The sequence below is a fragment of the Neolamprologus multifasciatus genome, chromosome 14 (genome assembly GCF_963576455.1).
Source record: "Neolamprologus multifasciatus chromosome 14, fNeoMul1.2, whole genome shotgun sequence".
NCBI classification, from domain to species: domain Eukaryota; kingdom Metazoa; phylum Chordata; class Actinopteri; order Cichliformes; family Cichlidae; genus Neolamprologus; species Neolamprologus multifasciatus.
Window position 1 is genome coordinate 26,268,611 of NC_140452.1, and position 27,160 is coordinate 26,295,770.

Sequence of the window (27,160 nt, forward strand, 5' to 3'; positions counted from 1 at the left end):
GCTCCCAGCGCCATCATTCCCGTACCCACTGCCCCCGCGCAGGAAACTGCTGATTTATTTTGCATAGCAACTATGAATTTTAAGTGAGTCCTATAAACAGAGTCTCCTCAGCCCCATCTCTAAATGTTATTGCTCCTTAACAGGGGCTATTTTCTCCATCTAAATCGGAGGCCTCGGCGAGTTAACATCAGCAGGGATCATGTTTGCTCATGAAAAGAAGTCTAGAAAGGGCGTACAATGACTGTGAAATCACGTGTGCACGACTGTATTCATCATTTACGGTTGTACCTACGAGCGCATGCTTGACTGCTGAAGTGTTCCTGTGCCCCTGACTGCACATATGAATATCTCTCTGTGCACATTGAGGTATTCAAGCTGTTTTTGACCTTGTATACAAACACGTGTGAATGAAACATGCGAAGTACAATGCAGTACCTAAAATGTTCTACATCTTCTCGGCTGTGCTTCAGTGGCCCGAGCAGAGGTAAGGCCTTCTCCTCATCTGATCTCTATGCATCTACCGTGCAGCACTTGAACGGCCCCGGGCTAAACCTATTCTTTTTGATGGCCTGTAATTGCTCAGTTGATGTATATTTTTTAATATCCAGCAATATTACAGGGGGCCTGGTAATAAAACACGGACGGGTAGAGGAGAAAGCGTGAGTGTGAAGAGGGGGAGACAGGAGAGGAGGAGAAAGCTGAGGTGGTCGAGAAGGGAGTGAAAGAGAGGGAACAAAGACAACAGAAAGAAAGAGGAGGACTTAACAGAGGAATGCAAAGATTTATACCCTTTCAAAGCTTTTTGCCACATGGTCAAATTCCCTTAGATTAGGTGAACACTATTTACTTAATAAACATTAACCATGTGTCCGAAACTAAAATGTCATGGTCTCGTGTCTTTGCCCCTGTGTTTTGAGTTTTGACATTTTGGTTCTGTTTATCCTCATATTTTTTGTAATGTGTGCTTTGTCCTGGTCATTTTCAGTTTTGTATTCTAAGTTATTCCTCCTGTTTTTTTATTCTCAGTTTCAGTTCTGCCTCCTTTTGTAATTTGTAATTATAGTCAGTGGTGCACATAAGTGCAGCAAGTGCGCATTCGCTGTCAAAATAAAAAACACGCACCAGATAAGAAGCTGCAACGCGCGTTTGTGTACATAAGATTTTCTGGAGGAGGACAGACATTTGTTTAGAACGTTTAAAGGTGTCGAAGAAGCAAACTCAACTTAAACAACTTTAAGCAATTACATTGGTGTTCCTCCACCTCCAAAGAAATGTCAGAAGGAGTCCGAACTGCAAAAGAAGCGCGTATTCTCGGAAAAGTGGTTGCAGGAGGTGAGCTGGCTTCAAACAAATAATGAATGCACAAAGATGTGGTGAAAATCCCACTCTAGAGGACAAAAACAGTGCCTTTTATATGTACGCAAAAGGCGTTACAACTTCTTATCTGGTGTGCGTCTTTTATTTTGACAGCAAATGCGGGACTGCGGACCACTTATGTGCACCCCTGACTATAGTTATTATTTATGCTAGTGAGTCCCAAAGTGTGTGCTGGGGTCCCCTGCTGGACTGCAACAGAACTACAGGTGGGCCGCAGTAATAGAAGAAATTCAGTTTAAAATTAATCATCATGTAGGGTAACATATCATACTATCAATATAAATGAATGAAATAAATGATATAAATTTAGTTTGTGATGATATTCATTACGCTGACCTTAATTTACTGGTCATGTCCCAGTGGCAGGTGCGTCACACATTGGCCTTAACACTTTGCACATGATTAGATGGCATTAGCAATTCAAAGCCCGCAGCCTGTGTTCTTAGGAGATACCTTGCTTTCTCTTGTATTTTGGGTATTAGGGTGAATATTAAAAGGTAAGCTCAATGGGATTTTCTGTTTTTTAATTTAGTTAATTTTTTTTTTTTATTTAACTTAGTTTGTTTAGTTTGTTTAATCAAAAAGTTGGTAGTATCCATGATATTATAGGTGAAAAATTTATGTTAATGCTATATGCTATTTAGAGAGCCAGTCATGCTAACCTTTAGTAGCTGGAAATCACACAAACAACTGCTTAATATTTAATCCTGTGCTTTCATTTTTATTTTTACTAATTTGTTTTTTAAAAAGGATTACTAAAAAAAATAAACACTACTTTTTAAACCTTTTCAGTGTCACTGCAGCCCTGTGTATATATAGCACCAAAAGAACAAACAAGTTTAAGGAGCAGGTTAAAAATAACCAGTAAATTTAAAATGTTTATTTTTTGCTTGTACTTACACTCATAGACTTAACACAAAATTCAATTACACAGACCAACTGATAACACTTGGAGCATCTCTGCACAATACGGACATAATTAGACTTATAAATGTATAAATTTAAAAAACCAATTACAAAGAACAGCAAAAATATGTAAAATAGATCTTTTGCTATATAACTCGTATATTTATTAGATTAACACTATTTGGTGTCAGTCTCTCACTGCTGAATGTGTAAGACGAAACAATGGGCTGAGAGTGCAAATAAAGCAGAGAAACATGCAGACTGCACTTCCCTTGAGCCCACGTCAGCTACTAATTGAGGTATTGATGGATTTAAATGAAGCAGAAATGCACTCAAGAGTTCTAACCTCTCATAAAAGGCACACATACACCTCCACACATACACACAACTGTATCCTCTCCATACAAGCACAATGCAAACTCTAAAATATTCCTGCAGCGTGTACAAAAACATATACAATGTATGCCAAGAAAAAAAATTATACACCACTCAGGCGACTTTAGTTCAGCTTTACAGAAAGCATCTCGAGTACAAGTACAAGCTGGGGTTTAAAATGTGAAATCTGATCTCTTGATGAGTGTTCGGCATGGGGCTGAGCCAATGGTAGCAGGGGAAGCTAAGTATGATCAGAGGCCCAAAAGAACATATCACATTTTCCTCTAATGTGAAGTATTCTAACTGTGAAGATGACACGTCAGTGCTAACTGAATCACAAATGACTAAGAAGGTTTGGAATAACTCTATAAAAGAAAAAGAAAAAAGTGTGTTCATATTTGATCTACTTTGATGATCCCATACAGACGTGGCATCAATATAGTAACTGTGGTACAGAAATGTCTAGCCAAGTCAAGTCATCTCATCATATAGCACATTTAAAAGACATCAAGTGTCGGCCAAAGTGCTGAACTGAGGGATAATATAATAAAAATAATTAAAATAGATAAGATGAAAACATTATAGAAAACATTGTAAGACATCTATATATGTTTGTAAAAAATATGTGTACATGCAAATATGCACATACATATACAAAAATGTACACATTCACACACAAGCACACATACGTGAACATTACATACATGTATACGCATGCAAACATCATCCAATGAGGTAAAAGACCAGAATAGCTAAAACAGAATAAAAGAGGTGTCAGAGACATCGGAAAGCCTTGGAAAATAGGTAGGTCTTCAGATTCGATTTGAAGACTTCCGAGGACTGTTCCAGAGCCTCGGGGCGGCAATGGAGAAAGCCCCGTCACCTCTAAGATCATTTAGAAAAAAATGTCTGGAGTGAAAAGTGTATCACTCACTTATATACAGAATAGGGATGCAACGATACCAATTTTTTTCAAACCGAAACGATACCGATACTTGGATCTGAGTACTTCCCGATACAGAGTACAAAAACCGATACTTCATAAAACACACACACATACACACACACACAAATGCAATGAATTGGAAGACAGGTTTTATTTAATTCTCTGCCGATAATAAATAATATCTTAATAAAAAAAATGACCACAAAAAAATTTCAAGTGTAAACTAAGCACTTCTGTTAAATTATTGCAGAGTCTCCACATTGTAATTTAACAAAATATCACTGAACTATTGGCACTGTCTCGAGCTTTCGGAATAATAAATAAACACTTCTGTTTGGAATAAAATAAATACAAATTAGGTTTAAGAATAAAATAAACTTTTAAATTGCTGCTGAGTGTCCATATTGTAAACAAACAAATAAAGAAAGTATTTGGCATTGACGAACGAACTCCTCATCTGCCCGTGGATCATCAGTCCACTGTGCCGTTAAACCAAGGACTGATATCACGCACACACTGCTTGTCTTTACCTCTTTAGAAAGTTGGCACCATTATCTCCAAGATGTGTGGGCGGCTGGGAATTTCATATTGCAGCTCGAGTATGCTGAGAAGAATCCTATGTTTTCCACGACTGGCATTGGCTGGTCATCCAGAGCGATAAAATGAATCAGAGCCTGTTATTTTAACTGCCCATGGATTTTCTCTTGACATTTTTCATCGCTTTTCCAAAACCTGAGTTAAAGTTGGCTGTTCCGGTCCACACTGCTGACATTTTGTTTAGCCTAGCTACAGCAGCCTCCAGTTTCTCTTTTTTTTATCTGGAGCTGTCAGTCTGACTCCTCTAACCCTGTGTCTGTTTAGCGCTGAATGTCCCCCTAGTGGCCAATCTAAAAAACTACAACAAAAATGACAAGCCACCCTCTGATTAATGAAATAAGTTAGTATTGGTTCATGGTATCGGTTAACTTTTACGAGTATGAGTACACACACATTTTACAGTATCGGCCCCGATACCCGATACCAGTATCGGTATCGGTGCATCCCTAATACAGAATATACCATCCTGTATATAACATGAACTGATCCTGGATTAAACAAAATATGACCGTGATCTTAAACATTTTATACTTAATTTTTCTTTTTTCAAATCTCGACTATGATAGAAAATGTTGGACTATGACGATTGGTAGCACTGATCTTTCTTTATGTTTGTCTGCACATTTCCTGAAGAGAAGTGTAAGCTCGGAAGATCTGCTGAACACCTACAGAACAAATAAAAAGTTCTCAATGTTCTCAAATATTACTAAAGTTCATGAACGTGAGAATCAATGGCATGTAATACAAAGGGGGGGGGGGGGGGGGGGGTCCATTAACCAGCAATCGTTATTGACTGAAATAAAGTTGCTTGCTCTGTACAAAATCATGCGGAGCCCGCAGGCAGCTATAGAGAATATAAAAATGATATTTCAAGGCCATTTTACTACATTGAGTGTAAGAAATACTATTACATGCCTGCAGCCTCCATTGTAGGCTGCCTTAACCATAAATCTCCAATTCAGTTTTATCGAATCGCCTTCTTTCTCTCCATACTACAACTGTCTCTTTGTAATTTTATAGCAAAGTTTTAAAAAATTACTTTACAAGCACCTAAGTTTTTTTTGGGGGGGGGGGGGGGGGGGGGGGGGCTGACAATATGCAGGCAGGATTTTCCCATGTTTTACACTGTACAATCTAAGCAGCGGCATTTTATGTTAGCATAGGTATCGTATTACATTATATGAATTATACAAGTGCAGGTTAATTAACTCAGTCACTTTACCTGCAAGTTGCACAAAACAGCAAAGCAGTAAAAACTGGATGTTTAGTCATTTCTCATGTAAAACCCCACAAGCTTTATTGGCTGAGCCGGTGTATATGCTTTTTTGTTTTTTGTAGCACAGATGTTTCTGAATGACCTGAGAAATATTAAAGGCATATTTTAGGAACAGAGTACAGCCAGCATTGCTACTTCAGCACTACGGACAGCGGCATGGACTGCAGACACAGCAAGGCAGGCCATTGATTGCAGTGGCTGATTGTATCTTAGCCTAATAGCAGAAAGAACTGTGATAGATGCAGGTGACTTTATAGTTCGGTAATGCAGATTATCGACAGCACGGCCTCAAGAGGACCGGAGTGTTTGTGTTTGCTGGAGAGCGTGACAGAGTCTGGTATTGACAAGGTATTCTAGTAATCTCAGCCAAAGTTATTTATAAACGAGTTGCTCAAATGTTTGATATTTTCTAATAAGTTGTATATGTTGTCGCATGAGGAGTGAGGAAGACTCATTTTGGTTACTTTGGGTGGAAAAAAGTATCTTTAGAGCACAAATCCCTGAACATCTTTCCAACTAAAGATGTGCAGGTGCAGTGCACTTGGTGCTTTAGGGAGAAAAATGATTTTATCAGCACCACAGACCGGCCTATCGTGTGTGTATGTGGCTTCAAAAATTCACCCAACTATGTTGGGAATATATAACTTACACTTTAAAGGAATAGAACATGTTTCTGTTCATTTAAAGCAGAAGAACATGTTTTCATATAAATAATAAAAGCTGTAAATCATGTTACGGTTACAGTTCATGTTAATGAAACTACTAGTTGTGAGAAGCAAGCGTACATTATTCAGTAGTGAAGTTATTAGAATTCCCTTTGATAGAGCCCAGTGCAACATGAAACTGAAGCCTGCAGCAACAGCAGAGTACATTCAATAGGTCAAGCCTCTCTTACGCACACACATATACACAACTCTCTCACACTGCTGTGGCAGCTAGTGCAGCTGAATATTAGGATCAATGAAAATGAAACTATGCAAGCAGTTTCTGTTCACTCCTCACACGACTCCATTTCCTACTAGAACACAAAATGCACACCAATAACACAGCATAAACAGTCCACGGCTGTTTCCTGTCGAGTAGAGGTATGGGTTATTGATTGTTCATGTCCTCCACAAATAACACACATACACTCACCAGACACTTTGTTACATACACCTCTTCAGCTGCTTGTTAACACAAATATTTAACCAGCCAGTCTCATGGGGTAAACTCAATGCATTTAGTCATGTAGACGTGGTCAAGACGACCTGCTGAAGTTCAAACTGAGCATCAGAATCTGATGCATGATGATGTGCAGGGTATCGTCACTCATTTCTAGAATTGATTCGATTCGGATTCACAACGTCCGATCCACTATTCGATCCACTATTCGATTCAATTTGAATCGGGAAATTTTGCCTCAGACAGTCAGAAATATTATAATTCAGATCATGCATCAGTACATTTCTATATTTTTATATCTATAAAAAGAAATCTGACACTTGCGAGACATAATCAAAGGTATGAGCGTCACAGCAGATGCCTTTGTGTCAAAGTAGCTGAGGATAAAACACAGAAAAACATGAAGGTTTTCCTGGCCTGGGATTTTATAAAAATATTCTGCAGTACATCAAAAACGAAACAAAACCATTAATGAACATATGAACAGTACCTGATGCTGCTGACGTGAAGCAGAGCAAAGTTACAGAGGTTTTATTAGAGACACAGCTAAGCGTTTTGCAGTTTTGCATAATTTTAAAAAGTTTACATTTGTTCGGTATTGAACGGCAGAAATGAGGCTTTCTTTTCGGAAGTAAGTAAAAGGGGGAAAAAAAACAGCGTCCGACAGCGCTGTAAGAACGGTAGACTTGTGCGTAACAAGCAAGCGAATAACGCAGAAAACAGATTTTTAGACGGGAAACTGTTCTTGAAGTACACACAGAGAGAGAGAGCTGTGCATGAAGTGTGATTTTATCAAGGTGGCAGCAAAACAATAAGAGGGAATTCATGACCATGTTTATGTGAAGCATAGTTTGGATCTTCTTTTGCCGGGTGAGAAAGGGTGAGAAAGGCGACATCTCACTGATTCTGATGCGTCGGCGGGTCCGCGCTTTGTGTTTACGTCTTTGTGCAGAATCCGTGTACCTGCTCTCATTTACTGTTCTAGCTGTTTGGTGGTTGTTGAAATTTTGTGAGGTTTAACCTGAGATTCTGGCATTTCGGGCAAAATAGATTTATATGAAAAAATCGATTCAGGATTTTAATGAATCGATATCACGTTATCCAAGCGAGAATCAATTTTAATCGATGAATCGATAATCAAAACCCACCCCTAATAAGGAAGCCCAAAGGGTGGACTGCACAGTGACTGATACTAAAGCAATGTGGCAGTGTGTGGAAAATGCACTTTACATGTTCTAGCATGTAAATAAGCTGCATGTGTGCACACCAGCATGTTTGATTCGGCCAATAAACTCTATCACTCCCTTCTGCACACCTCACATACACCTAGGAGCACCTAGGAGTAGGGATTGATGAGAATGATCATTGAGGAGTCACCCAGAAAAGCACACCAATATCTTCTCTGCTGCTGCACATTATCTCAGTGAACTCCTGCGAGAAGACCTCACAAAGGGATTAAAAGTTGACTAAAACGAAAAAGGTCAGAGATGAGAGAAAAAGAGAAGAGATGCATTCAACAACAGCACAGATTAAATTATTGAGCTATATTATCTTATTCTAACGTCTTTAGCATTCTCTGTGACCCTGAGGAGCACATATGGGTGGATTTCACCAGATACACTGAAAGCATAATATAAAGAAAATGCAGGCCCGATTTATTTCCTGTATTTTTTTAGTTAATGGTTAAAGCATACTGTGTGCCGTAAGAACTTGTTCACTTATCATTTTCTTCAGTTGAAATACATGAAAATCAATGTTTGGAGTTTGATATGCTACTGAGAGTTGAGCCTGCAGTAGCTGCAGCTGCAGTGTTTGCTCTCTGCGTGGTAGAAAATAGAAGAAAAAAGGTTGGTACAGCCATAGGTCAACTTGCTGCATAGCAACTGGGTGCTACAGTCAGCAAACTGACCTATGAAAACACAGAGTTTGTTCCTCTCTGAGCTTGCTGTTTCAGTGCTGACAGCTTCTCAGCCTTGTACACTGCGAGCCTTAATTACAGTGACACATGAATATCCACGATGTGCCCGCTGATATTAATGATAGAACATACAGATTCACCCAGAAGGCGGGTTCTGCACAAATTATTTTTCACAGAGAGGTCAGAGGTCAGAGTATGATAGAGAACATTTTGAACACCTGACCTTTATCCTGTCAGACTAACTTAAATATTAAATTGAGCTGGAGTCACAGTCTTGTTTATGTACACCCAAGAAGAAAACAGAGGATGAGACGGAGAAAGAAAGAGTGCTGCCCGTCAGCAGGGAACCTCATGCTTGAGTTTGATAACAGTAACAGAGAGAAAATAATCCCCACTTGCATCTAAGTACCACTCCTAGCACATTAGGGGAGCTACATGCTAATGCTCGTGGAAGCAGGACACCAGCAGTCATGGACATTAAACTGAGACACGTTCACGTTGAGGTGTGAGTTATAACTGATGTATATAGAAAAATGTTCTCTTCATGATCTGTTCGTTCATAATCTGCACAGCTTAACTCCTGAAAATAATGGGAGCCAATTCAGCCTACTGCTCCTTCAGCCCAGACAGCGAAACAGAAATTGATTACAGCTGCATCAGATGTGGATTCTTACTTTTGACTGTGAGGTACATGGACTTGCTGACATCTGCTCCCACGTCGTTGCTGACTTTACACAGGTAGAAGCCGCTGTCGTCCTCCAGCACGTGTTTGATAAGCAGCGAACCGTTGCTCAGCAGCTGGATACGAGAGCCGGTGTTCAGAGGGATGGGCTGAAACTGGGGGACGCCAGCGCCTAGTGCGAGCAAGTAGAGACGAGCCAAAAAAAGACAAAATCAGGAGCTGTTTTAAATCAGAAAAGAGGCATTCAGATTTATTTATACGGCTCATTCAGTGCACCACGACACGGAGAAAAGTACATATATACGAAGATAAATAGCATTACAGTACTTAACAGTAAGAGGACCTAGAATGTGTGTGTCCATGTGCATTCACTTGACCATGCATCTGTGTTTACAGATTTGATGACAAAGCCTGTCAGATTCAGCAAGGATTGTAAACATGTTTCTTAACACCAGGCCTAAATCCTTAAATCGCCAAACAGCTGCTGAGCAGAGCGAAACAGGCCGAGCTGCTGGTGTGATGCAATCAGAACAGACATAATGCTCATGTTTAACAAGAAGGCAGATTGGTGCAGAGGAACAACGGGGAGAAGGAGAGCAGGGAGGCCTTATATTGAAACTAGCCTTCGATGCAGAGTCAGGCAGATTTCTCCGCTGAAGTTAGAAGAGGATTTTCTCCTTTTTTCTTTTTGTTCTTGTGTTTCCAGCTCTGGATTTAGTCTTTGCTCTTGTGTTTGCTGAATTCACCAAAAGAATAACTCAGAAATGTCCTTAGAAACACATTTCTGGCCAGTCTGAAAGACAAGGACACACTAATCCTGAAGCAGTGGGTCCGATGCTTTGCGCCGGTCTTTATCTGTAAAAGTCAAATATGACTGACATTTGAAATTCATTCTTAAAATTTTTCAAAATAACTAACAAAATCTGTCCGATACCTGTCTGAAGTCTGGTAACAGATGGGTAGGAAACTGTCTCTGTCTTTTAAATAGAAAATTATATAATCAGTCTCTTTTTACTGTTATACATTACAGTATCTCTTCCTGAACTGGCAGCCCTTAAGTCTCTAAGAAATGTCACCAACACTGAATTATAAGGCTCATATCTTTAACTAGTCTTGCTCATGTAGCATTAAACACATGCAAAGTGAGCCAGACGTTGCATAAGCTTGTGTTAAAGTTAGCGTGTACAGATTAGACCATTTAGGGAGCTGTGGGTATTTGCTGTTTAATTAAAATGCAGTCAAGTGGCCGTGGCTAGAGAAGGGTCAAGTGGTGACTTTGTTCCTGCTCCCCTGGCTCTTAGAGAGGCAGAGGGAGGTAGAGGTGTTCTTCCTTGAATTATGGATTCTGCATATCCAAATAGTGCTAGTCGTTATGTTAATAGCAGTTGACCTTTACTTACTGTTCCATATCTCTCGGAGACACTCATCTGGCTCTTAGCTATTACTGTTGCAGTAAAAGCATGCCAGGCAGCTATTCTCTGGACAAACTGCAGTCTGGCTAACAACAAATTAGGCATTAGTGAGCTAAACTGCCTGCCCTGGATAAGTTGATTTTCATTGTCCCTTTGCTCTGACAGCTATCCTGTAGAGAAACAGGAAGTGTGTGAAATGCTGAGGTTAAAAGGTCCCAGAAACCAAAAAATAGGACTGACTGGTAGTCTGGCTTAAGTGAACCTGACCAATAAGCTAGCTTCAAACACTACAAGTGAGTAGACACATGCTGAGCTCAGGCCGATTCCTCCGTACATACTGATCAGGCCTGGTCAGACACTGCTAATCAGGCACAGACATGCACACGAGCACACATAAATCCCATCAAAGGGTGAAAAACAGATCTGATTCTTTCATTCCTTTGATCATGGCACCGAGCACGCAGACACACACATGCGCACGCTCTGCTCCTCGTTGGCTGTTGTGTTTTTCTTGGTGAAGCTTTCATCCCAGGTTATATGGATGATGGAGCAAACATCTGGGGCCCCTTTCTTCATCTGCCCAGCTCAAGTGGCTAAACTCATCTGCTGCCTTGCTGCCTGTCTGTCTGCTTCAGTCTGTTCTCGTCTTTTTCTCTCTGATGATTTTCTAACGATGCAGGTGGGAACCGTGAAAACTAACAGCCCTAAATTGAAGTGATGTGTGTGTTTGTATGTCCTGCACATTCATAGACATGTATGCCAGCCGCAGGTAAAGAAAGCAGCAAGCAGAGTGATTTCTCCCTGTTTTTTTTTACTGATGTTTGCACCTCTTTTCACGTGTTCAAGCATCTTCCCTTTACATTCACTTCATTTAATGTACCTTTGGAGTGTTCCCAAACGATGGTAGGTGGCGGATAACCTTCAGCAGAGCAGTTAAGAGTCACAGTTTTGCCATAGATCCCATCTTGATCCTCAGGCTGAACCACAAACTGAGGAGGCACTGTACACAGCAACAAACACAACAAACAGCAACACTTCATGGTGTTTCCCAGCTGATTTTACTGATAGATGGAAGGTGGATGCTGTCTTACCCCTAACAATCAGCTGGCTCTGGTGCTCCACAACAGCAGCTTCATTGCGGGCGATGCAGGTGTAGTTGCCGTTGTGGTCGGGTGTTAGGTTGGAGATCCTCAGCGAGCTGGTAAAGTCTATGTTGTCCACAGTCACGCCCAAGCTGGCGGGGATCGGCCGCCCGTCCTTCTGCCACGTGATGTCCAGCGGTCGGTCACCCGACATGACCACGCAGGGGATGAAGACGCGTTGGCCGATGGTGAAACGCTGAAACTCGAAGGGCTGGATGTAGGGAGGGACTGCAGGTGGAGGGGTAAAAATCTAAATGATTACAAGTCTTCAAAAATCATCTGAACTCCCTGGATTCTGTTAAAGTTGCCGTGTCCCTTATTGAGACTAACCCTATAAGCATCACTCTCTCTCTCTGTTAAGAAAACAAGAGGTCACTGAAAGAACATAAAAGACTTGAATAGCAAAACATGCTGCAATAATTCGTTGTTCCAAAATGTTCCAGACCAGGCTGGAACATTTTGTCCTTAGAGTGCATAGAAAGAGAGAAAGAAAATAAATAATAATAACTTTCAAGGTGACTTGTTGTGATGCTTTAGAAAAAGAAACCTTAACAAACCTGAGCCTTTTTCCTTTATCTATAAATGAACATCTATCAAGCCACTAACCTACGCCTACGTGCATTACCATCTAGCTGCAACAACACTATCAAATAATAGCACAAAAATCATGATTACAGGAAATATATACTTGCATTTATATTACAATATAAAGAATTAACAACTTTAAACTAAACAGAGGCTACATCCCTTGCACCACCCCAGTCTTCAATGCATCTGTCGTGAATAACTGAAATTCAGAAACAAAGTCAATCTATCTGCACGATATAATCACAGTTACAATATGATCTATTCAAATTGACTGCGCTATATTCTCTGGGAAATCTCCAGCCATCACACAAGTCATCTGCGCGAGCGTCCATTCAGTTCAAATAACACTGAAATAAGCAGCACTTTAGCCGCTTATTTAATTCACAACAAAGTGGAGATAATGGACTCCAGGGATCCCCAAAGACACTTCGGCATTTTAAGCATGAGCAGAGTAAATTAACAAATGCACTCCCTCACTATAGCACCGCTGGGAAGGGTTGCTTTATATCATCACTCTCTCTTTCTCACTCTCTTTCTTCCTCCGTTTCCCTCGCTCCGTGGGAAAGTGTATTATAGTGAAAACAACATTACATACTGTGCAGAGGGAAGGAAATGAGACATAATGGGGAAGCCCGTTTTTTTAGTATAATCTATTACAGTTGTAAGATCTCAGTGGAGATCAGTCAGTCAGCCCTGTAATATCAGCTGCCATCTTCACTTCTTCTTCATAAGCCAGACTAATGTACCCAGGAATATCAGGTAGATTAATTAATTTAGTCCGGAGAGATCTATTTATATTGTGGCGTCTGGATGGGAGGAGAAGAGCGAGCCGAAACCTTTTTTCACCACTGTATCACACAAAGTTGGAACTGTGACAGTTTCCCACAAAACCTATGGAGGAATATGCCTATGCCTTTTGGCTAAATGTGACGTGTGAAGATCAATACCACACATGCAATACTATACAGGGTAATGGCACATTTTTTAGCTCAGATTGTTAATATTAAATAGATGTAATACTACATATTAATTGTTGAGCTGCAGAGGGAAGTGCCGGTAGGTAGAGTTTATTACTTTCAATGAAGTTAGGTCAGTTTTTCCAATATTTATGCCGGACTTGCTTGTTAATGTTTGTTAATTTGTGAATTGATGAATTGTAGTAAGAAAGTGCTTTGAGTGTCCAAACTGAGTGAAAAAGCGCTACATAGGTAGCGGTCCATTTTACCATGAAGTGGTAGAGAAATATCTATGTTTATAGGACGTTATCATCATCCTGGTACCCTTGACAAAAGTTTTTTTCCCATATGCTTTTGGATTATTGCAGAAAATAAGTGTAAATGCATGAGTACTTAGTGACCTTTTTATGTTTTAGAAATGCAAATTTCTAAAGCATGTGTTAACAATAGACCATTCGATCAAAAACCAAGAACACAGACTTAAAGAGAAGGGAGCTCGAAGGGCAAAGTGATGCTTTATTTCTGTAGCATTAACTTTGTTTGTCTCCAAGCCTTTTTATCCCTCAATGTGACTGTGGCATTAGCTAATTCCAGTAATGATCTGTGTGGTGTGTTTTGGTGCATTTAGATATGATTTGCAGTAGGCACATACAGTGGGGCAAAAAAGTATTTAGTGAGCCACCGATTGTGCAAGTTCCCCCACTTAAAATGATGACAGAGGTCAGTAATTTGCACCAGAGGTACACTTCAACTGTGAGAGACAGAATGTGAAAAAAAAATCCATGAATTCACATGGTAGGATTTGTAAAGAATTTATTCGTAAATCAGGGTGGAAAATAAGTATTTGGTCAATAACAAAAATACAACTCAATACTTTGTAACATAACCTTTGTTGGCAATAACAGAGGTCAAACGTTTACTATAGGTCTTTACCAGGTTTGCACACACAGTAGCTGGTATTTTGGCCCATTCCTCCATGCAGATCTTCTCAAGAGCAGTGATGTTTTGGGGCTGTCGCCGAGCAACACGGACTTTCAACTCCCGCCACAGATTTTCTATGGGGTTGAGGTCTGGAGACTGGCTAGGCCACTCCAGGACTTTCAAATGCTTCTTACGGAGCCACTCCTTTGTTGCCCGGGCGGTGTGTTTTGGATCATTGTCATGTTGGAAGACCCAGCCTCGTTTCATCTTCAAAGTTCTCACTGATGGAAGGAGGTTTTGGCTCAAAATCTCACGATACTTGGCCCCATTCATTCTGTCCTTAACACGGATCAGTCGTCCTGTCCCCTTGGCAGAAAAACAGCCCCATAGCATGATGTTTCCACCCCCATGCTTCACAGTAGGTATGGTGTTCTTGGGATGCAACTCAGTATTCTTCTTCCTCCAAACACGACGAGTTGAGTTTATACCAAAAAGTTCTACTTTGGTTTCATCTGACCACATGACATTCTCCCAATCCTCTGCTGTATCATCCATGTGCTCTCTGGCAAACTTCAGACGGGCCTGGACATGCACTGGCTTCAGCAGCGGAACACGTCTGGCACTGCGGGATTTGATTCCCTGCCGTTGTAGTGTGTTACTGATGGTGACCTTTGTTACTTTGGTCCCAGCTCTCTGCAGGTCATTCACCAGGTCCCCCCGTGTGGTTCTGGGATCTTTGCTCACCGTTCTCATGATCATTTTGACCCCACGGGATGAGATCTTGCGTGGAGCCCCAGATCGAGGGAGATTATCAGTGGTCTTGTATGTCTTCCATTTTCTGATGATTGCTCCCACAGTTGATTTTTTCACACCAAGCTGCTTGCCTATTGTAGATTCACTCTTCCCAGTCTGGTGCAGGTCTACAATTCTTTTCCTGGTGTCCTTCGAAAGCTCTTTGGTCTTGGCCATGGCGGAGTTTGGAGTCTGACTGGTTGAGGCTGTGGACAGGTGTCTTTTATACAGATGATGAGGTCAAACAGGTGCCATTCATACAGGTAACGAGTGGGGGACAGAAAAGCTTCTTACAGAAGACGTTACAGGTCTGTGAGAGCCAGGGATTTTCCTTGTTTGAGGTGACCAAATACTTATTTTCCACCCTGATTTACGAATAAATTCTTTACAAATCCTACCATGTGAATTCATGGATTTTTTTTTCACATTCTGTCTCTCACAGTTGAAGTGTACCTCTGGTGCAAATTACTGACCTCTGTCATCATTTTAAGTGGGGGAACTTGCACAATCGGTGGCTGACTAAATACTTTTTTGCCCCACTGTACATGGTTTTCAAATCCACATAGAAACCAGATTAACATATCACAACAGAGTACCAGCATACTTAAAGTGCTGAACAATCTTGCTAGTATTTGCTGATAACTTGATAAACATGGCTATCTTGTGTTCCAAGAAAAAACAAGATCATATGAAGTTAAACACTAAATGCTATAAAATGTCAGTTTGCTAATTAATGACCACCCTTTATATACAGTCTATGCACTAATAATCACAGAACTGGAACCAAATAGATTTAATAACAGTATGTCACAAATAACAAATTATAAAGCACATACAACGTATTTTTAGCTGCATCAACGTTCTCATTTCTTATGCAGGGCATCCTGATAGTAGTCACAGTGATTCACTTAACTTTGTTCATGTTACAGCCTTAATATAAAACAGGTTAAATTCATTATTCACCTCAAAATTCAACACACAATACCCCAAAAAGACAAAATTAAAAAGAGTTTGCTTATTTATATCTACATTTCTATATCTACTCCATACTGGTACTCAGGTTGTTGCACTCTATTTATCTGTATAACTCAGGGGTGGGCAATCTCAGTCCACGACGGCCGGTGTCCCTGCAGGTTTTAGATGTGTCCTCGAACCAACACAGCTGATTTAAATGGCTAAATTAGCTCCTCAACATGTCCTGAAGTTCTCCAGAGGCCTGGTAATGAACTAATCATGTGATTCAGGTGTGTTGACCCAAGGTGAGATGTAAAACCTGCAGGACACCGGCCCTCGTGGACTGAGATTGCCCACCCCTGGTATAACTTATTACTTGTTATTCTATTTTCTTTTTATTCTGTTTCTTTCGCTCTGGGACTGTGTGCACGTAATTTCAATCCACCTCATGTAAACATGTGATGCGAATGACTATAAAAGAATCCTTGCATCCTTGAAATTCTTGCAATTTTGTTAAAAATATAACAAAATGAATAATGAAAAAATGTGAAACAAGTGAAGTGCTGTAAATACTTTCCGGATGTACTGCACCTTTCTAATGACTTTTTGTCAAAGAGTAATCAGAGTACGAATAACACATCAAGGTTGCCAACGCCAACTTGGTGAGCTGCAGTTTCATTGGACTTACCTCTCACTCGGACGTGGACGCTCTGGGAGTCCATCTTGTTGGGCTGAACCATCACCTTGCAATTATACTCGCCGGCGTCCACCTGCTGCACGTTACTAAGCTTCAGCGTGCCGTTGTTCTCGAACGCTCGCTGCCTGTGGTTGAAAGGTAGCAGCGCAGAGTTCTTGTACCACTTTATGGAATAGTAAGGGTAGCCAATGACGCGACAGTGAACGAAGGCATCCCGTCCAGCGATTGCGGTGATGTTTTTCATTGGACGAATGCTGGCTCGGCCTAAAAAGGCACAGAGATTAAAAATGTAAGATTTTAAGGACAGCGGTATTCACAGAAAATCACAACAACAGTGTGAATGAGTGTGGTTTGCTTTATTATGGTGTTTTTACAAATAGACTCGTGACTCGTTAAACGTATTCAGGATTTCAACATGAAAGTGTTTCCCCTCACAGCTCCACAAGTCCTACCAGGCACCAAGTACTCACAGGAGAAGGGAAAGGAAGCTGCTGTTTTAAGCTTTTGTTTAACTACAAGAAATAAGGCAGAACTCTAAGTAGAAGGCGGTGAAATGACAAGCAGATTAAAGTGTGCTAACTATATGAAGGAAAAGGGAGCATTAAAATAACACTGTACTACGCGTGCTTATAACTCGGCTGTAATACATTCTGTTTCCCATCAAATGTTATATATGCCGAGCCTCATTCTGTATCTCATAAAATGGAAACAGAGTAATTGCTTTAGCATCTGATCGAGAAGAGTCGAATTGGCTGCTTGAGTAAATACACACAGACACACATGACTCGCAAACACAAGCACACCGGGGGATAAATGTATTCAAACAGAAGAAATGCATTTTTCTTCTGGCTATTTACAAACCATATCCAGATACGCTTACGAGCAGCAAACCAGCATAATTCATTTGACCTAAAATGCAAGCGTGTTGGAAAAGCACAGTAACAATTTGGAGAGAAAATTACAAAGCAACAATTTTAGAAAAGTATACGTGGTTTAGGATTAAGAGACAGTAACAGGAAAACAAAACTGAGGCAAAATCAGTCGCTGGAGAGCAACTTAAAAGGAGATGCGAGTGTGAATAAAGATTTCAAATTAAAAAGAAAAGAAAAAAAACAAACACCAAATTTTAAGAACAAGTTTTTTGCAGATAAATTCCAGATCCAAACAACAAGCAGCTCTCATATACGACACAGAGACAGACACATAGAGAGACAGACAGGTATGTGTATTTGTTCTTGGAGGAGCTGATTTGACAAGCACCTCTTACGTTTATTCGAGCCTGGTGGTACACGACCCCGGCCGAGTTGCTGCACGTGCACCGATACACCCCGCCGTCTTGCACCTGGGTGTGCGTGACATTGAGCTGGCTGACCACGTGGCCCTCGTGGGTCTCGTAGTGGCCCAGGTGGTGGTGGCTGTCTTTGATGACGGGGTCGTCGTCCAGCGACCAGGTGCACCTCGGAGGCGGGGTGCCCTTGACGTTGCAGACCAGGAAGACGGGCTCGTTCGGGTTCACCACCTTCTCACTGAAGGAGGACAAGATTTTCGGAGTACCATCTGTGACAGAAGGCAAAAGTGGAACGTGGTGGTGAATAAAAAAAAGGCTAAGTCACACAGAAGTACTAAGTTTAAAAGTGAGAGCGGTTTAGTGAATAATGTCATCATAAATTATGTATTTTGGGGGTAGTTTGTTGTTTTAACCCTGTAATGGCAAGTGTATCATATTTGATATATATGAGATAATATATGTGAGAAAATATGAGATTTTGAGACCTCGACATCATCGGTGTGAAAAACCTAATGTCTACAATCAGACACACGCAATACTACTGTGACTAATAAATAACAAAAACGCCAGATGTAGCAAAAATGACTGAACAAATGGAGATTCATGTATGCAAATTGCTATTTAGTTTTTTAAAAACTCATGAATCAGGCTTTACAGGATTGACAAACAAAGCTGAAACGTGCGCATGTGGAAAAAGGGAAAAGGAAATGCGTTATAATGTCGATCCCTGACAGGATTCAAACCAGTCACAGATGAAATCGTGAATGTTAGGTCACCGTGACACACCTGTCTTCAATATATTTTAGTAGTTTAAAGGGCAACTGTTTAAAGACTGAATATACCTGCTGATATCTCATTTTATAATCTCGGTAGTTTTGGACACAATAACAGCTTCACTTATGTGTTTCATAGTTCATCAAACAACGGCGATAAGGCATACGTAAAAAGGCTGACTCCAAGTGTGGGAGAGTGGGGAAGAAATGCTAGACTTTAAACAATTCCCAGGCAGAAACAGGATGATTACTGATCTCACATACCACTCAAATTAAACATTTGTGCTGACTAATTAGCCGAGCCAGTGAGTTTGTGTTGGGCACAAATCACAGTGAGCCAGTTTGATTCCTTTCTCACTATTCACTAAAATGGCCGTGAGAAATACATATATATAGATTTGAAAAATTATTTGAATGAACATCAAAATGTCGAGTGATTTTCAACTAGCGCTTTGAGACACAAAGGGAAGCTCCTAAATATCACTGAACTCTGTTGCACCAGCTGTGTAATGAATCCAATATGCTAATGTGCCTATTGGGGTTTTGCAGACATGTGATTGCTAACCACATGGTGTTAACCTGTCCACCTATAACAATAAGAATGGTGACAATGTAGGGCGAGCAAATAAAGCCCCAGTGTGCTCAGTTGTGTGCTCCCCACTGACTAGCAAAGCTAGTCTGCTAGCTACCAAAATAGCTAGCACCCCTCTCGGGTGTTGATCATGCCAGCATGTCTACAAGCTACTCTCTGAGTGGTGGCAAAACTGGAAAGTGAGAAAAAAAACATAAATAGTTTGCCTTCCGTGCAAAAGTTACGGCTTTTGAAATCTGGATGCAAATTTTGTTAGCACTTGGCTGGTAGCTGGCAATCCACATCTTTCTTGCAAACTCCTGGTAACTGCAGCAATCTTCTAAAAATCAAGGCAATCATAAAGATGGCTTTGTGGCACAGCACACTTTGTGATCAATTTCACCAAGTGACTGCCAGCAACCTCCAGGTGCCACTCACTAACCAGTCGGTAATTACACATTTTTCCACTTTCGGGCAAGTGATGTAAAATCTTTGTTCATCTGATACAGCTTCTACTGAAATCCTGCATAAAAAACAGGTAAATTTTTTTCTGTCATTTACTCATTATTTTAAAAAAAACCATTTATATCCTGTATTGGGTGTGGGACGGAGAGATTTCGCAGCTCTTTCCTCCCCACTGCTGTCAGACTCCACAACAAAGACTGATCAAACACATCCACAAATGTGCAATAACACTAATGTGCAATAATCTTTTCTGGCATCGTTGTATTTTTACTCAGTTGTATATAGCATTTGTATTCTATTTTTTTCTTATTGTATATTTTATTCTATTTTATTCTACTGTATATAGTATTTTATTTATTCTATTCTGTACAGTTGTGTACTGTATTTATTCTTATTGTATTCTAATTTTTGCTTCATAACTTTTGCACTGTCCACTTCCTGCTGTGACAAAACAAATTTCCCACATGTGGGACTAATAAAGGTTATCTTATCTTGTCTTATCTTATTGTCTACATCCTACTCTTTGTAATATCCAGACGCAGTATACATTTGTTGTTGGAGACAAATCTTTTTTTTCTCTAGAAGAAAACGTTTTTGTTAATAAAACAGTGATAGAAAGCAGCAAATGGAAAGGAAAAAAATCATGTCTTTCTGAGAAGACTTTGCCATTTTTTCATTAAGAACATAGATCCATGAGCTTTTCTACCAGACACAGAGAGTTGTCGGCTTTTCAAATGTCTGTGTCTGCCTGCTGCTGCTGCTGCTGCTCTCTGATAATCTAGGTGTATTCCACATGATTATAGATTATCAATATCTTCTTTTTACAGCTCCCTGGCCACAGGAGACAGTTGCCTAAGCAACGCTTCCAAGGTAAGCTAATGGATTAAAGAGTGTGTGCATGTATTTTTGTATGTGTTTGTGAAGTGTGGGGCAATCATTCTAGTGGTGGCAGAGAATCGCAGCAGCATGCCATTAACACATAAACCCTATTGATCTTCAAGGCCTGAATCTGTTTGTGCTAACTCACTGAATATGTATAGGAAAGCTGCTACTGTGTAGCGTTTTGGTCAGTATTTGTGTGTTTGGATACCTTTGCACCAGTGATGCCATTTTACCTTCAAGGATAACCTGAACAAAGTCCTGTGCAGACATCTTGCCCTTCCTGGCGAAGCACTGGTAAGCCCCGCCGTCACTTTTCGACATTCCTTCCATCATGAGGTTCTCCCGGTTTAGCCCAATGAAGCGAACATTGTTGCCAGGGTAGATGATCTCTCCGTTGCGATACCATGACAGCTCGTATTCATCTGAGCCGCTCACGCTACAGGACAGAGACACCTTGCTACCCACGCTGCCCTTCACCTTTCGAGGGCTGACCACTACTTTCAAGGGTTCTGTGGACACAGAAATCAAAGAGATGTTTAAGAAAGAAAATATGGGTAGTAAATATAATAATGAGGTACAGTATGATTATCATTATATTTGTCCAAGTTCAATATTTATTCTTAATCATTAAGAATGCTAGCGCTAACATTTGATTCTCATCAATGCAGTACATCACTGGATCAAACAAAACAAGCAGGGCGTCACTTGCTATCACTAAACACAGCCCCCAGTGGTGCTGCTGGTGCAGGAGTCAGTTACTGGCAAATCATTTCAATCTCACACACACATATTTACTGTTGTAGCTTCATAATCCTTAATTACCTCCAACAAGGAAGTTATGTTTTTGGTAGCGTTTGCCTGTGTGTGTGCCATTCGTTTGTCTGTAAACACCAAGGTGAAAAAGTTTTAAATGAATTCTGATAAAACTTTGTAGGGTGTAGAGTGGGGTCATGTTAACAATCCTTTAAAATTCAGCTTACATCCACCGATGTCTTCAAGGTCAACTCAATGATTTATTATTGAAAACTGACAAAAAGCCTCATACCTTAGAAACTATAAATGTTACTAATGTGGTGTGTGTTGTCAGCATGTAGAAAGTTCTATAAAGAAAGAACAATTTAAAATCATGTCGCATTTGACCTCTGACCTCCTTCAAGGTCAGCAGATTCCTCTGAAGGCTATGTAGCGCTATTTAAATCTATGTTTCTTACTGACATTGCTTGTATTGACAACATATAAGCATACAGGGAATCATATATGTGGATTCTAGTCTACAAAGTACATTTAAAAAGAGCAAAAAAAAGAAAATTAATATATACAAAATATAATGGTATATTCTTACAAGTAAATACTGCCCAGAGAGTGAGCTGCCTCGGTGGAGGTATGTGCTCTGAGTAATTCTTGTTTAGTTTATATGTTCATTTTACTCATATGAACCAAACTAACCATCCACTCTCGAACAAGTGCCAAGGCTATTTTTTTTCCCACTCATTTCACTTCATTACTCTAATACAGCAGTTTCAGCTACCCACAACATAGAAGAACCCCTGAATTTTATAAAGCACTTACGTTTGACATACAGGCGACCCATGACCTCCGCAGTGCCATAGCTGTTCCACACCTCACAGACATATGTTCCCGAGTCACTGGGCTGTGTGCTCTCTATCAGCAACCCCGAGGTTGTCTGGTGAATGCGACTGTCGAGCTCCAAGGGGCTGTTGTCCTTCAGCCAGCGGTATTTGGGCATTGGGTAGCCTGAAGCCTTGCAGGGCAGCTCCACCCGATGATTAATCATCACCTCTCGGTGGTCAAAGCCATCCAAGATGACTGGCTCAGCATTGGTGGGGTCTGGAAGGAGCAGAGAATTTAGTGTTAATTAGTGGTGAGCGTTGCCAGCCGCTCGACAGTCTAATCCAATATTGATTCTTCGGGTCAACATTCAGTTCTACATACTGTATATTTTGTTACGTGGTGGAAAAGAGAGAAAGAGACTTGCTTCTGTAATTTACCGCAGTTTCACTGTCTCCTACAACCGAATTCAGACATACTAAATAAATGAAGAATATAAATGTGCATTTCATGCTAAATGACGTCTTTTTATCAAACTCTACTGCAATTTTATAAGAGGCTCTTTGCTGATACCTCCTGGTTTGTTTACTTTTATCTAACATCTGACACAATGACGATGAAAAAGACAGAATAGGTCACTGCATAACTCAGTTTTGTCTGCAACACACCATATGTGGAGATGCAGCTTCTTTATCTTATGACATTTTAAAATGCCCAACCCAACTCTAAATTGTTAATGTAGGGATGATCCCAGTATCAAATATGAAAAGCGCATATATATTTGTAACTTCTGACTAAGTGTTATCTTTAAATGCAGTACTGACCCGACACAATGAGACGTGCACTGTTGCTCTGGCGAGTTTCACCGGTGTAGCGGTGACGCGTGGTGCAGCGATAGTTATTCAGGCCATCCTCAGGCAGGACGTCCAAAATATACAAGGCTCCCGTGGATGTGATGAGATATCTTTGTCCTGGAGAAGATAAGAAAGAAAGCAGTTGTGTGGTTGTCTTATAGCATCACAACAGCTTTTACAATATATAGAAAATGCATTCACTCCAGCACCACTGAGAGATTTTCTCTCTTCCTCCATAGGGTGCTAATGAATTTCTAATGTCACAGATGTCACATATAAATACACACCACAAGAAATATCATCTTAAATGATGCTGTAACTGCTAAAAATATTGAATTAATCATGTACAAAATATACAAATTAAAAACTCAGTCCACATATTGTGTTTATTATACAAGTCCTTAACCTTTAACAGCTTTTATTGTCTTGTCTTTGTGCTGTTGCAGTAGCCTCACTGGCGCCATAGTCTGTTACAGAAAACCAATCCCTCTTATGCTGTCACAGGCAGTTCTGTAAGTACGGTAATATTATGTTAATTCTGCAGATCAAACGAGGTTGAGTGGGGTTGTCACCATCCATAAGGAAAGAAACCTTCCTCACAGCCATCACGTGGATGCCCACAGTCCCATGGGAGCAGATTGACGTCAAAACTGATTGAAAAAGCAATTTACAGGATATTGTCTTCTCTGTGCAGTGGTGGGTATGCTACGACAGAGATAGCACAGGAAGCCTCTCGGGCTAGAGAGAGTCCTACAACAGCAATAGGTGATGACGACCGGGTCGAGAAGAAACATATCGTACTGTGCCATCACGGGGTTGCAAAGCTGCAGCAGTACCCGTTCGATTTTTTTAAATCTTTTTTGGCACTCTAGTCTACTTTTTTTTCCCCTCTACATAAATATAAGATATAAAGTGAACCCAAATAGAACTATAAGCTATACTTAGAGTCCAAAAAAAAGTATTTGGCATTTTTGTTTGTTAGCCAGATCAAGCTTTAATTTGAACATATACTTGATATTACTGCACAAAAAATGAATTTATAAAATTCCCCATGGTGCACAAATTGCAGTGGTTTTAAAAGTACAATCTCAATTCTTAAAAAGTAGGAATGCTGTGTATACAAGAAGAAATAAAATAAAAAAATAAAACAAAATGCAATTCTTTGAAAATCTTACACAACCCATATTTTATTCACAGTAGAGCATATAAAATATATCAAATCTTTAAATGGAGTCAGTGCACAATTTTAGGGAAAATGATGTGCTCATTTTAAATTTGATGGCAGCCACGTGTATAGAAAGTTGGGACAGAGCCGTGTTTACAACTGTGCAGCATCAACAGTTCATAAACTTCTGGCAAATGAGGAGTCCACCTGCTGGACCAATGGGAGATGGGAATGTTGTTTGATAGAGGATTCTAGCTGCTGAACAGTCCTGGGTCTTCTTTGTTGTATTTTTAATTTCATGATGCTCCAGACAGTTTCAAATGGTGACTGCCTGGACTGCAGACAGTGCAGTTCAGCTGTGATTTAGCATTGTCTTACTGAAATATGCAAGGCCTTCTCCCAAATGCTCCCATCCAGAACGTCATCTGGATGGGAGCATTTGTTGCTCTAAAACCTGTATGTATATTTCAAGATTGATGCTGCCTTTTCCAGATGTTCAAGCTGCCAATTTAACAAGAACTAATTCACACTAACACCATTAGAGATGCAGGCTTCTGGACTGAATGCTGATAACAAGCAGAATCGTCCCTCTCCTCTGTCTGGGTGACATGACAACTATGTTTCCCAAAACTAATTTTGATTTTTCTGACCAGTAACAGCACTCCCCATTGGCTCAGTCCATTTTAAATTAACTGTGGCCCAAAGAGGAGGCCAGCGTTTCTGTTCACTCACAGCTCATTTTCAGACAGACTTCTAACCTGCTTTTCCGAATGGCACCGTGAACTTTCTGGAAGACTCATGACTGTTTTAATGCAATGCGGCATTGAAGACTTGACTTTTGGGTTTTCTCCAGATTCTTTACAACTTTTAATCAAATTCTATACTGCAGATGATAGAAGATATTCAAAGAGCAAAGGTTTCTGGTCAGCTGCTGTTTGTTTGCCTGTTAGTTGTACCACAAAAAAGCTCAAACCAACCTCAAAGCCTGTTTCATTGAGAGCTGTCAGTTACTGCTGACTGTAATGACGCTGTGTGTATGACTAGTAAAAAGATTTTTAAAAATTAATTGAAACAGTGGGATTAAATACCAAAGGCACTTGGTTAGCTAACATCAACATTTCATTCAAAAACACAAAAGGAACTTTGCACAGATAAAAACAGATAATGGGCTCAGCAGAAGTCTTCTGACAGCTAAATCATTTGCATGGTAAAGAGAAGTCCCTCCACCACCGTACAGCAGGTAAAGCATTCTCTCCAGGACGCAGATGTAAGCACATGTTTCCTAGTTAAAGATCAAATAACAACTTCATGACAAGAAACTCAGAGGATTCTGCACTAGATGTAAACCCCTGCTAAACCAATAAAACAACAGAAAAAAGCTAAAAGTTGACACATGTAGAGTGGTGGTAAACGAATTGAAAAAGAAAATCATGCTAAGAGGACATTGTGGACAAGATAACCAACAGTGCATACTCAAAAACATGGTTGTGCACTGGAATTTATTTGTCACTGAATGTGCCGGAGCGTTTATGGCCTGGAGTGTGTACTCTGTGTCATCACCTGACTGTGCAAATATTTGGCTATCTGCTTGTGAAGCAAGATTTCGACAATAACAAGGTTATAATATGTTAATGTGCAGCTATTTTTAAGAGTGACATGTTTCATGAGGGATTTTTTCCTCAAGGAAGTTTGTTTTTTTTCCCCCTGTATGTGTAGTTTGGTTGAAAATAAGCACCACGTTCATGTGCAGCAACATCCCTCACAAGAAAAACATAGATTGACAGATAAACTGCATCAGAAAAAAATGAAAGTCAGTGGCTTGGATATGAATGTACAAGCCATAATACATTCTTCCATCATTATCAAAAGGAAGAGAAACCTCCAATTACACCAAGTGGTTTAAGTCTGGATTACTCTGATTCAAGCTGAGTAGTGTCAACTGAAACTAAACTAAAAACTAAAATTAGACATTAAAAAATATGTTGTTAACTAAAATAAAAACAAGACCTTTAAAGATGGTATGCCCATACAATGATGATTGAAAAGACAAACTAACACTTAAACTAATAAAACCTTAAGAAAACTAAACATTTAAACAACTTAAAAAATGAATGAGATAAAAGTAAAAACAAATTAGAAGACAGAAAAATATAACAACTTACTTTTCTTAAGGCCTACTGTACGTTTTTTCATTTTTAATATATGTTTTGCATTATTTCCTGAATGCATTTGACTGCTTTTATTAGCGAAACATTTCTCTGCATATTTAATTAGCATTACATATGATATCTAAAGGAGACCAGCAGTGGTTAACTCATATAAACTGAAAGGGAGGAGCTGTGGGTATTCTATTGTTAAACAGAGACTTAACATCCTATTAACTATATTATATATTATATATAATATTAATGTCCTTTAAAAAAAATCAATAAAAAGAACAAACAAACCAAAAAACTAAGGACTGTAATGTTTTTTCTTTTTTTAAAAAATAGTTCTTGAGTGAAGAATTTTAATATTTATTATTGTGTTTAGGTCAAAATGTCCAAACAGATTTCAAAATCCGAGTAGGTGCAAAGGTTTATTTTTCCTATGTAGGTTTGTAAATTAGATGTGACGTCCCTCGCCTAACAACATCCCCCAGAAAATCAGAGAAAATTATAGAAAGAAAAAATGTATGTCACAATGTAATCCCGATCTCTCTCCTACATTTGGTGCAGTGGTTGGCCGCAGCGCCACGATGAGCTACAGTGTTACCAGACAGAACCAATTAACTACAAAAACACTGAGTGGGGAGGTGGTGAGCGAACTTAACCTAATCTTAGATTATACACTAATGCTAACATCAAACCGCTACATGTTTTAATATTCCACCGGAGACTAATATCTATGA

At 39.9% G+C, this 27,160-nt stretch overlaps 1 protein-coding gene across 2 annotated transcripts in view; it reads right to left on the reverse strand.

The window, feature by feature from the left end:
• Window positions 1-27,160, reverse strand: part of dscamb (Down syndrome cell adhesion molecule b) — a 136,065-nt gene that overhangs the window by 26,696 nt on the left and 82,209 nt on the right. For both annotated transcript variants that reach the window (XM_085131297.1, XM_085131298.1), the window contains exons 4-11: window positions 23,076-23,222; window positions 22,252-22,530; window positions 20,916-21,191; window positions 17,964-18,260; window positions 16,695-16,967; window positions 11,745-12,023; window positions 11,534-11,653; window positions 9,234-9,413 (exon numbers count right to left, since the gene is read on the reverse strand). In XM_085131297.1, coding sequence (XP_084987423.1) covers window positions 9,234-9,413; window positions 11,534-11,653; window positions 11,745-12,023; window positions 16,695-16,967; window positions 17,964-18,260; window positions 20,916-21,191; window positions 22,252-22,530; window positions 23,076-23,222 — 1,851 coding nt within the window. The remainder of the gene's footprint in view (window positions 1-9,233; window positions 9,414-11,533; window positions 11,654-11,744; window positions 12,024-16,694; window positions 16,968-17,963; window positions 18,261-20,915; window positions 21,192-22,251; window positions 22,531-23,075; window positions 23,223-27,160) is intronic.